The sequence below is a fragment of the Pelophylax lessonae genome (assembly GCF_965119305.1).
Source record: "Pelophylax lessonae genome assembly, chromosome: 1".
In the NCBI taxonomy this organism is placed as follows: Eukaryota; Metazoa; Chordata; class Amphibia; order Anura; family Ranidae; genus Pelophylax; species Pelophylax lessonae.
In genome coordinates this window covers 538,139,523-538,152,173 of record NC_138768.1, presented here as the reverse complement: position 1 = coordinate 538,152,173, position 12,651 = coordinate 538,139,523, and the positions used below count along the sequence as shown (strand labels likewise).

Sequence of the window (12,651 nt, the reverse complement as noted above, 5' to 3'; positions counted from 1 at the left end):
AACAGTACAGAGTGTAATAGATCACAATGCCAAAATGAAAGCATTTTAGATACTTTGCTGACAAGTTACATGGAATGCTTTATCAAAACCTATAATAGTCAATCAAAAATCAGCATTCCATTGAACTGTTTAGATTTTTCCTTACCTGCTTCCTACTTGCTCCCCGCATCACCTTACTAATGGAAACCTTAAATAAAACTAAATATAACCTTTCCATTGTATTGTACACAGGATGTAACTGGGTCTAAACTAAAGCGTGTAATGCAATGGAAAGGTTTTACCTAAAGGCTATGTTGCTCTATCCAATGCTGAAAAAAAAAAATACAGCAATCTGCCTCAGTACTGATAAATAAAAATGATTATTATATGTTTTGGTTAAATTACAATATTAAATGTTACAGTATATGCTAATGTTAGCCAAGTTCTGTGCAGGAAAGCAGCCTATACAACTGTGCAAGACAAAAGGTAAGGCTCGAGTTCAGCTTTAACAAAGGTAAAACTTATCTATGATTGGTTACTATAAGGTAACCTCCCTGGCGGTATTCCCAAGTGTGGCTCGGGGTGGAATTTCAGTAACATTAGCAGTAACCCCGAGCCGCACTCGGGGATACCACCAGGGAGAAATCGCTGGATCATGGAAGAGGTTAATTACATTGTCCCCGGGATCCCATGATGTATTCCGGCAGTGTACGGCGGCTAGATCTTCCGCCTGGATCTGTGTGCCCTTGCTTCCATTCCCTGCGAGCGTCGCGTCGCAGGGGGGTGGAACCGGCGGCAAATTCAAAAAGTAAAAAACACAAACACACTGGTACATTGTAATCCTATTGGATTACATTACTACATAAAATAAATTGACCTTAGTTTGCTTTCTCCAGTGCCCTTGCCTGCAGTTTTACTGTAATTTGTGTCTGGAAACTGCAGAACGACCATGGCATCAAAAAAGCTTGCTGCCACCTCAAAAGCGGTATATGACCTGCTGGAAAACAGCGACAGTGACACAGAATGGCTTATAGAATTGTGTGATAGCGATTCATGGGGAAGTTCGTCATCGGACACATAAAGTGATTTCAGCGATGATCCTGCGACTGTGCCCAGCGATGTGCGGACTTGGTGCTCGATTGACTGCAGTACAGAGCACGTAGCGCCCCCAAGATTCCCGTTTACTGGAGCACCTGGTATCAAAGTGGATGGTGAGGATGACAACCCCTTGGCATACCTCCAACTCTTTTTGACCGATGAGGTTATTGAAAAAAATTTTACGGAAACAAATCGGTACCAGGAGAAACAAGCTGCTGCGCATCAGAGGTTTTCAAGAAGCAGAATGTGGGAACCAGTGGCCAAAGAGGACATCTGGAAGTTTCTGGGCCTAATAATTCTTCAGGGAGTGGTTGGGAAACCCCTGCAGAAGTGGTATTGGACAACCAACAAATTACTAGCCTCTCCTTTTTTTGGCACCGTCATGTCAGAATATAAATTTTCTCTCATAATGAAATATTTGCACTTTGCAAATAATAAAGAATTTGATGAGAGTTCTCATCCAGCTCCAAAACTCAAATAAATTTGGGAGGTTTATCAAATTATTCTGAAAAATTTCCAGCAGACCTATGTAACAGATAGAGACATGTGTATTGACCAAAGTCTAATGGGCTACAAAGGAAGACTCAGCTGGATACAGTATATAGCGTCAAAGAGAGCACGATTTGGCATTAAATCATTCATGCTATGTGAATCAAGCACTGGTTACATATATAATTTGGTCCTATACACCGGCAAAGGAACCAAATTCAACAAATGATTCAGTAGTTATGGAATGGCAACCGCTTTGGTTCTTACTTTGATTGAGCCATTGCTGAATCAGGGGTACTGTGTAACCACAGACAATTTTTACACTTCTCCAGAACTCTTATGAGTTCCTTCTACACAACAAGATGGATGCATATGGGACCGTTAGGGCTAACAGGCATGAAACGCCGCCAACGTTTGGCAATAAAAAGCTCAAGGCAGGAGAAATAGTTGCATGGAAGAAAGGCAAAATGATGGCACTGAGATGGCACGACAAAAAAGATGTGTGCCTAATGAGTACAATTCACAATACTGTCATGGTACACACAAAGCTGGAAAAGACATAATGAAACCACAACTTGTGATGGATTACAACAACACCATGGGTGGTGTGGACAGATCTGACCAGGCCATGACATTTTATCCGGCAATGAGAAAACAACAAAATAAAAATTACAAAAAAATCTTCAGGCATCTTCTTGAACAGTGTTTGTGGAACACATTCATTCTGCTAAAATAAAAAAGAGTGACAGGCCTGTGGTTCATGTGGACTTTGTTTGGAAAGTTGCCAAACTTATATTTCTCAAGCATCAAACACCAACGACTGTAAATAGATCAGGACGTCATGCTGCTGGCCTTGTGAACCCCGAATGCCTGATTGGTCGTCACTTTATGGACCACATTCCACCAACAGAAAAGAAGTCTGCACCCACAAGGATGTGTGTGGTTTGCTGCTCTAAACGTGACGACACTGGAAGGAAAATCCGAAAATAAATCCAGTTCTATCATCCTGATTGTGACGTCGGACTTTGTGCTGTACCATGTTTTAAAATTTTCCATACCCGGGACATTTACTGAAGCAATATGACTACTAATATTGCATCCTTGTTTGGCCAAAACAAATGTCAGTGTTTTTGATTATATTATTTACTACAATTTATTGAATAAAAAGTATTATTATTAATATATTATTATTTGTTATTATTTATAGTTATTTACTATATTATAATTTATGATTTTGTGTTTTAAACTTTATCATACCCGAGATGTTATAAAGAAGAATGCACAGTAAAAAAAAATCATATGTAAAGCTGCTCGTCCTTACATGCAAAAATGGGTACCGCTTTCAGCACCTAAAATCTGAAAAAATCATACCACCAAAGAGGTTAAAGTGGTTGTAAAGGCAAAAAGAACACTTTTTAATCAGTGTTACAAAGTACAACATCAAGTGAAATAAACTACTGGGATATTGATCTGGTCAGTTAAGTAGCAGAGGGGGCTGTTAATCATTTTCAGCTGCTTTGGTGGTAATGAAATGAACAACAGGTGCACTAGATGGGTGACAATGAGGCAACCCCCAAAGCAGGAATGGTTTTAGAGGTGGTGGCCACTGAATTTTTTTACTGTTTTCAATAGTTTTTTATTTGGCTAGGGTCAGTGTCACTACTGATAGCATGAGGTGATACCTGGACCCTATAGAGGTTGCACAGGTAGTCCAACTCTTCCAGGATGGCACATCAATACGTGCCATTGCCAGAAGGTATTCTGACCCCCCTAGTACAGTCTCAAGAGCATGGAGGAGATTCCAGGAGACAGGCAGTTACTCTAGGAGAGCTGGATGGGGCGGTAGAAGGTCCTTAATCCATCAGCAGGACTGGTATCTATTCCTTTGTGCATGGAGGAACAGGATGAGCACTGCCGGAGCCCTACAAAATGACATCCAGCTGACCACTGATGTGAATGTCTCTGACTAAACAATCAGAAACAGACTTCATGAGGGTGGCCTGGTGGCCTGACATCCTCTAGTGGGCCCTGTGCTCACTGCCTGACACCGGGGAGCTTGATTGGCATTTGCCATTGAACACCAGAATTGGCAAGTCCGCCACTGGCACCCTGTGCTTTTCACAGATCAGAGCAAGTTCATCCTGAGCACATATGACAGACATGAAAGGGTTTGGAGAAGCCATGGAGAACATTATGCTGCCTGTAACATCATTCAGAGAGACCGGTTTAGTGGTGGGTCAGTGATGGTCTGGGAAGGCATATCCATGTAGGGACACACAGACCTCTACAGGCTAGACAATGGCATCCTGACTGCCATTAGGAATTGAGATGAAATCCTTGGACCCATTGTCAGACACTAAGCTATTTCAGTGGGTCCTGCGTTCAGTGGGTCCTGCAGCCAGTTCCTGAAGGAATTGATACCATTGAATGGCCCTCCATGCTCGCCTGATATAAATTAATTAGAACACCCCTAGGACATTAGGTTTCAGTCGATCCACTGCCACCAGGTTGCACCTCAGTCTGTTCAGGAGCTCAGTGATGCCCTGGTCCCTGGGAGGAAATACCCTATGACACCATCCATCATCTCATTAGGAGCATGCCCTGACATAGTCAGGCATGCATACAAGCACGTGGAGGCCATATAAACTACTGAGTACCATTTTGAGTTGCTGCAATGAAATTTCAGCAAAATGGACTAGCTTGCTGCATCATTTTTTCACTTAGATTTTTGGGGTGTCTTTGAATTCAGCCCTCTGTAGGTTGATCATTTTCATTTACATCAAACGATGTGGTATCTTTTCGTTCCTAACACATTACCTAGTCCATATCAGTATAGATATCCAGCATGATATTTTTCCCCATTGAGATCTGATGTGTTTTTAAAGTGTTCCTTTAATTTTTTTGAGCAGTGTACATTAATGCATTTTCTGCATTAAGGTAAAAAAAAAAAAAACCTTTATCTGTCGTTGCATCTTCTCCCCTGCCCCAAACACTTACCTGACAGAATTCTATCCAGCGCTGCCCCCACCATTATTGCCAATTTTCCCATTCACAAGTGACACAAGAAACAGCAGAAGTGAGGGGGCGGGGCTGAGCTGAGCTGCAGTGTGTGTGTCAATAGATGCAAACAGCAGGGCGAGGGAGCAAGCCTGCAGATGGGCCCCATAGAAAATAGTTTTTATGGGGGCCCACCAAGAAGAGGAAGAGGACAGTGGGGGACCTGAGAAGAGCAGGTTTAGGGCTACTTTGTAGAATACCAATGCACAGAGAGGTAGGTATACCATGTTTATTATTTTAATATTAAAAAAAAATGACCTTTACAATCACATTAATGCACAACCCTGGCCCTTGTGCTGTGCTATTATTTAGAAATTTCACAATGTGCTTTCTTATTTTTTAAAGACAAATAAATGTAACAGTTGAAAAAAATTCTATTTGAAACATGGAAATATTTTCTCAATAACCCTGGCCTGCTAGACCTTACAGTGTGTAATTCTATTAAAATATACAACAGAAATTAGGCAGGACTAACGTACACAGGACATAGCATGCTATGAGGACCACCAGATCAAGACTTGGCAAGGTCTGCAACTTCTAGTTACAGAATTATTAAGTAAATTGTAAACCTGTTCTTATAAAGCTGATACTACAACAGTATTCTTAAAAGCAGGTATAAAAATAATGTATACAGTGAGAAAAAAAAAAGGATGATGTTACAAACCTCCATTCTCTTAATGCCTCCAACACCCCGACCACCATAATAACTAGCATCAACTGTGGGCCATTTCTTGTTAGCTGTAGGTGATTCTGGTTCCTATGTACATAAAAACACAGGCAGTTGATTTTCACACTGAATTCAAAATCTTCATCAAGGTATCAAACACAATTTGCATTATTTTAAAAATAATTAGTATTTAGTTATATTAATATAGTAATTTATATAGCAAAACACACATTTTCTATTTTAGTTTTTGCTTACAAGCCCATTATGTATTCATTCCTCATTTTCCATAAACTCATGTCTCACAAGCAAAGAGATTTCATTCTAAACTTGAATCTTTAATGGTGTCTAACATAGCTAATGTATCCCTCTAAACAGGTTTAGTTGTAACTCATGCCATGCAGAACACAAGAAAATAATTTCATCAGGCCCAATGCAGAGCTCCCAACTGCCCCTGATTTCAAAGGGACTGTCCCTGATTTGGAACAAAGTCCCTCTGTCCCTCTTTCCTCATTTGTCCATCATTTTGGTCTGATCTATATAGTTGTATATACAATGTACTCTTTATCTTTCAAACAGAGCTTCCCAGTGCTAAACCTTTCATCCATTTTCTAAAGTGCTGGATTTATAAATGGCAAAAGCCAGGATAAAGAAATAGTAGTGGTAGAAAAAAAAGAAGAAAAAAAAAGAAGAAAGAACACTTGTGAGTTGAACTGATCTTGTTTTTTTTTTTTTTTAATTCTCCTTTAAACTCTGTTACACCACCCACTTGTACATACAATAAAACAAAAGAACACAAGGGTGTTCAAAACAATTGGGACTTTATATGAGGTGTGACCAGTTTAGAAATAATAATAATGGTAATAATACATAAAGATATGCTGGTACTCGTACATACAGGTAATCATATAATATAGCTTACCTTTAGGTACTGTGACTATCTCCTGAACTTGCACACTTTAGTAGAAATTCAGAGTGCATGCAGCTGATGACATCATTACGCATGCGCTCTGAAGGCTTGCAGTGTCGGACCTACTTTTCTAAGTTGTATTGATATATATTATGACGTTTTATGCTTTAGGCTCGGTTCATACTAATATGATGCAATTTTCATGCAATTTCCAGTGCGACTATGTAGTGTGACTTGCTTGCAACTTTGATGGGATTTCAATGCGACATTACTCACAGAAGTCATGTCAGCATTAAATAAGAAGCAATGCCAATGTGATTTTGATTAGATCAGTTTTTTTTTTAACCCTCACTTCCTATTTAAGGTCATCCTTGCTGCCTAAAAACTCACCTTCCAAGCACATTCCATTAACATCTTTAATGGAACATCAAACACAACACGTTTCCGAGCATGCGTGAAGCTCTCACAGAGCATGCACGCTCCTTTATCAATAGTCTTTTATCAAGACACTTGATAAAGGAGCGCTCATGCTCTGTGTGAGCCTGGCGCATGTTCGGAAAAGCGTTGTGTTCCCTGGCTCCACGGTGATGTCATAACCCAGCCACCACCAGTGGACTGCACAGCTGAGAGCCGGAAGCAGCTTATATCCCCCCTGAAGACACCATGCTGTACTGAGATAGAAGATCAATCAAAGAACTCTAATTCCGGTATTCTCCCAGCCGCTGTAGCAGTCTCCTCCACGAAGAGCTTCACCTTATTCCTCCTACTTTGATGTGAGTTTTAAATGTGCTATGTACTTTGGATTATTAAATATTACACTTAGAGGCGCTCTCCTATCTCTCTCTTTATTTCATATGGACCTGTGAGCTGCCTTCACTCTGGAGGAGATTCCTTAGCCCTAGTGTGGATTACTGAATTTTTACAGTCTACTATTGACTCCTTGAACCATCCATGGTTTATTTATATTTATTTTAATTGCATTTTAATTGTATTTTAATACGTTTTACCGGTTATTATCATTTGATTTACCTGTGCGCCAGCTTTCTATGTCCACGTGCGACAAAAGCCCTAAAGTAGCTCAAAAACCTTTTCTTTGTAGAGTGTTGCACGTTTCTTCAGTGCACATTTGGCCACATTTGTAATGTGTTTTGTTGCAATCACATCTGCATGTTTCAGAATGCACTGCAACCTGCACAGAAAACATGCTTTGCTGCACATTTCGGAAATGTACTACAAAAGCACATAGTGCTTACTTTGCCATAATCTATTTGGAAATACACATTCGGAAACACACAGATTTGAATGCCGGCTAATTGTTAATGACACCCCAATCCAATTTAGTATGTCATTATGGCGACGCAATCATGATCTGTATTTGCAGTGTATTTTCAAAACACATGGCAAAGTGTTTTTTTTACAGGTTGGCACATGTTTTGAAATGCCCAGTTGTGAATGCATGGCAATGCAAGCACGATGCATGTTTGCAGCACGTTTCTAAAATGCACAATGAAGCTCATATTTTCTGTGTGGTTCGCCGTGTGTTCAGAAAAGCTCATATGTGAATACAGCCTGATTATTAATAACACCACAATCGCAGTTAGAAGACGCGTGTTTTGACACGCATTTGTCACGCCGCAAATGCATCAAAACGCAAACTGAAAAAACAAAGGATGCTCCACAAACAAAAAGGTTCTGGCGCTACTGTGGGGCACCCTGAGTTTTCCCTTGTAAATCTCAAGTCGCATTAGAAGTCACACTAGTGTGAACCAGAGATAAAGGACCAGAGGTACACCTTTACCATCACTGATGTAAGCAAAATAAATCAAATACATTACATTTACTATTACATTTGCAATTCACGTTTTCCAAAAGTTTAAAAGCTAGAAGATGCAATAAATAATTAGGTTCATTAGGATTGGAGAATAAAAACCTAATGTACCTCTTCAACTGGTGCTGGTGGTGGAGGTGGAGGTGGATCCTTGATAACCTAGAAAAAAAAAATAAATAGAAACATGAACACATACTGAATTTTCCGAAACCTACCATGCCTAGAAAGTTGCATTTAATCCACTACAAACTGCATCCCAACTGACAGGTAAGTTCATTCATAGCAGATTGCAGTGTAGTTTTTGTGAAGCAATATCAATAGGTGTGTGCAATTTAGGATATTTCTCTGCTATATACTGTGTAACAGACCACAAGCTATTGTTGGTATATATAAAGAGTTAAATGCAGGCAATTCAATGTTCAACAAAGTACAGTAGCTTGACTGATATAGGTGTAACGCACCCCCTAAGGAGCCGCAATGAACTTGGATTTCCCACCCTGCACAGCCAGGCATATCAAATTTTCACAGGCACTCCAGAGACAGAGAACAGTCCGCAGATTTGTTTTTGTTTTTTGAGGGTTAATAACTTGGATGGAGATGGAGGTTATGGGATGCCCACTTGACTTCAGCAACAACACTTTAAAGTGGTTGTAAAAGCAGAAGGTTTTAAAGCTTAATGCATTCTTTGCATTAAGCTAAAAAACTGTCTGTGTGCAGCAGCCCCCTTAGCCCCCCTAATACTTACCTGAGCCCCTCTCAATTTAGCAATGTTGTACGAAAGACTTGGCTGTCCTGGACTTTCCCTCCTGATTGGTACATATACACATGCATCGCCTGAGGAAGGAGCATGCATGCTCCGAACGCGAGCACCCCCCTGCCACTATTGGATGTAAGCCTGGATACTGAACGCTGCCAGAACCACAGGAAGTGTCGGACTCCACCGGCACAGCCAGGACCACGGCCGCCACAGTACTTCCCGAACATCCCTGCAGTGTTGCAGATGAACCATCACCATTTGCTGATCAACGATTTCCTCTGTGTGAGTTACTACGTTGTTTTTATGTAATAAATAACCTTTTAATCTACACTGAGGTGGCGCTGCTTTTCTTGTCCTACCCCTTTTTTTCCCTCCTGATTGGCTGACACACAGCAGCGGGCACCCCTTATGGCCACCAACAGTCTCCGCAGCACTATATGTCCATCTTCGTCCTGACTACCCCTGCTGGCATTGCCCATACCAATTCATTGGGAAAAGGTGCTGCATCTCGCTTAATATATTTAATAGTGGTAGTACCGTGACTGGTAGGACCACACATACAGTAGCTAGGCCAGAAAAGGTTGAATAAATGACATACACAGTCGACCAGCCCCAGAGTTGTATGATCCTTAGAAAACAGGACAGGGAAGATCGATTTTATGCAGCATGTGTAGAGTGCCAAGACAGACATTGGACATGGATTTTTCAGTGATTTGTTACATCTTTTGGTAAAAAGTACAATTTTTTATAAATGAAGAGAAGACATTTTGTTTAATTTTGTCTATTTTGTATGTAGAAATCTAAAGGAACAAATGCTTGAATATAAACACATAAACTAAAAAAAAATTTCAATTATGGATTTTCTAAAACTGAAAAATGATGTGTAGATCAAAGGATATGCACTAACCCAAAAATGTAAGGATATGAAGATAGATATAAGGTAATGAAGTCTGCAACAGCTGTTTACAGCCTTTATTCATTCAACAGGTACTGCAGGGTTGTGCACAACAAGTTACACTGTGAAAGCTGCTTTTCCAGTGTAATAAAAAGGCACATAGCCCATTTGTGCCCTCATCCCATTTACTGCAGCAAGCCCCCAGCATAAGCTCAGTCCTGCTATCATCTGTTATTGTGTTTTAGCAACTGTGCTAACTGTTCCTAAAATTCTTGTTCCAAATGTATCTATTTAAGAACAGTTAAAAACAGTATCTATATTTCTATGTGTTCTCCTCTTTAACAGTAATTTCTATTTCTAATAAATGTAACGTGCATTCTGTTTTAGCTAGTGGTAGCTTGCTTTGAAAATACATACAGTAGGTTAAAAGGAAATAAGCAAGACTACAATTTTATACATACAGGAAGATGATAAAACAGTAGATAATTACAAAATGATTTCATTTCCTTGTTTTAAACATTAAAACATGTAAAACAATAACCACAGCTTATGTATGCATTACCGGTAGATTTTTTGTTTATGAGTGCTTTTAGAGACAAATGATGATTGCTTTGATGTTGATTTATTTGCCCAGCTTGAATAACAAATTAAAAATTGCATTCATGATAATCTGGCTACACTTAAGATATCTAAATGCAAACGCTGTGCATCAAAAAAAGTACATACCCTGTACAAGAGATTATAAAAGCTACAAATGTTAAAACTATTAGCACTAGTCTGCAAGACAATACTATAGAAATACAACCATCAGCGGTAGGCTAAAACACATTCAATTATAGATTAAATGGAATATTGTTTTATATCTAAAAGAAATGTCATATTTTTTTTTGCAGTGGATTAAAATATAACAGATGAAAGACTATAATGGACTACGAACCACCAATTTCATTTGTAGTCCATTTCTAAAATATTTTAGTGGGGATGGACCAGGTAATGCTTTACTGTTAAGCTGTTAACTGCTACAACCATCTCTTCTAAAACATAAAGGCAATGATTTTAGGGAATTTGTAAACATCTGGCTCATCACTTGTGTTCAAGACACCATATGCAGGACAATTTTTATTTACTGTCTTTTTATTGTCTCTTTCCTGGCGCCATCATGATTGCAATGATAATGGTTTATCTTTTTATGCCGGAAAGAAAAACAAATAATATTTTAGTATATATTTATTTACATTTACTACTTACCACTTTGCAGCAGAGGGGCCAAAACCACCAAAATAACGCGAGTGCAATAAGGAGCAATATTATCAGTACTGGAATAACAGCAGCCAAACCACTAGCCTGTGAATAGATAAAATAATAATAAAAATATAGACATACAATACATTCCAGTGTTAACTAGCTAAACACTTAGATCACCAGTCAAAAATAAATCGTATATGTGCCAAAAAAAAAGATGAACATCGATGACTAGAGCAGCTGTAAAATATAATGATGTGTTTGCAATTGATTATTTTCATATCATAATTAAAGCATAACTAAACCCAACAAAAATGTATCATATTGAAGCCTACCAGTCCTTAGATGTGGTGGCTGCATTACACTTATTCTTTTTAGGCTAGAAATATTTACAGCATGTAAAATACTTGTTGTCAGATATACAGTGGTAACCTCCTAAGATACAATGTATATGTAGCCACACAGAGACAGGAATTGTGTTATTTTTGGACTACCAGGTGAAAATACTGAAAAAAAAAATCGAATGCAGCTATCAAATCTAAATACTGGTGAGCGTCACTAAATTATGTTTTTCTTTTTGGGCATAGATGTGCTTAAAGTAATTTGTTACCTTGTTTATAATAACATAGGGGTTGGTTTACTAAAACTGGGGAGTGAAAAATCTAGCAGAGCTGTGCATAGAAACCAATCAGTTTCCAGGTTTTATTTGTTAATTGAACAAGCTGACCTTAGAAGATGATTGGTTACCATGCACAACTGTGCCAGATTTTGCACTCTCCAGTCTTAGTAAATGAAGCCCATAGTGTTTTTGGTTTAACCCTTACACTTTAAAATTGCTTATATGTCATATTATAGGTACTGGTCATGTAAGTGTCAACTAAGTTCTAACAAGGGTCCAAATTACCATAGCACATGTTGTGAATTCACAGTTGAAAAACACTAATATCATAAACGGGTATACAGTATTTAGTATATCTGATTAGATGAATCCCTAACAAGCTGTAGCTTAAAAATATATTGTTAATATCTGCAGAATTAAACAAACCAATGTACATTTAATCAGTCCATATAAGATTAAAATAGCTCCAGATCTTTGACAATTTGCCATGTGCAATCACAATCTAAGAATACCGACATTATGCCTGTATAGTGCAGTACTAGTTTGTTGTGTGACTTAAACATCCAATTATTGTAACTTTCATGACTCCAGTTCCTTTCAATTTAACCACAGAATGTGGAGACAAAAAATGTTTTAAATGAAGCTGGAATTAAAAAAATAAAAATAAAGTGACCATCTTGAAGCCCAACAGAATCCGCCAGCCATGATGCTAAAATCAGTTAGACCTAAACAATACAGTTTCAGAATTGTTCACTTTAACATGGTCTGCTTCTTTAAAAAGACTCCTCCATGTTGCTATACCATCCATTCCTGCCCATTCCTCAAGGCTTTACTTTCCCAGAGCAGATCATTTGGAACTGCATCATCAAACACAATGACAATATGAGAAGTGTTACAAAGCATACTGTTTTAACATTGAATTTGATGGTTCAAACTCTCCTTTAGTGTTAATGTGATGTAAGTTTTTATTACAGTCAAATCCATAATGCCATGGGCAGTGATCACTTGATTTTGTGTCTTGTTCTTGAAGTTATAAAATCTCAAGCTCAAAAAAGGTATGCATTTTGGATGTGATATGTGAATAAGCAAGCTATTCCATCCTTCAAAAGTACC

General features: G+C 38.7%; 1 protein-coding gene across 2 annotated transcripts in view; it reads right to left on the bottom strand.

The window, feature by feature from the left end:
• ANTXR2 (ANTXR cell adhesion molecule 2) overlaps nt 1-12,651 on the bottom strand; it is a 370,587-nt gene that overhangs the window by 92,624 nt on the left and 265,312 nt on the right. For both annotated transcript variants that reach the window (XM_082263608.1, XM_082263607.1), the window contains exons 13-15: nt 10,926-11,021; nt 8,137-8,184; nt 5,288-5,380 (exon numbers count right to left, since the gene is read on the bottom strand). In XM_082263608.1, coding sequence (XP_082119734.1) covers nt 5,288-5,380; nt 8,137-8,184; nt 10,926-11,021 — 237 coding nt within the window. The remainder of the gene's footprint in view (nt 1-5,287; nt 5,381-8,136; nt 8,185-10,925; nt 11,022-12,651) is intronic.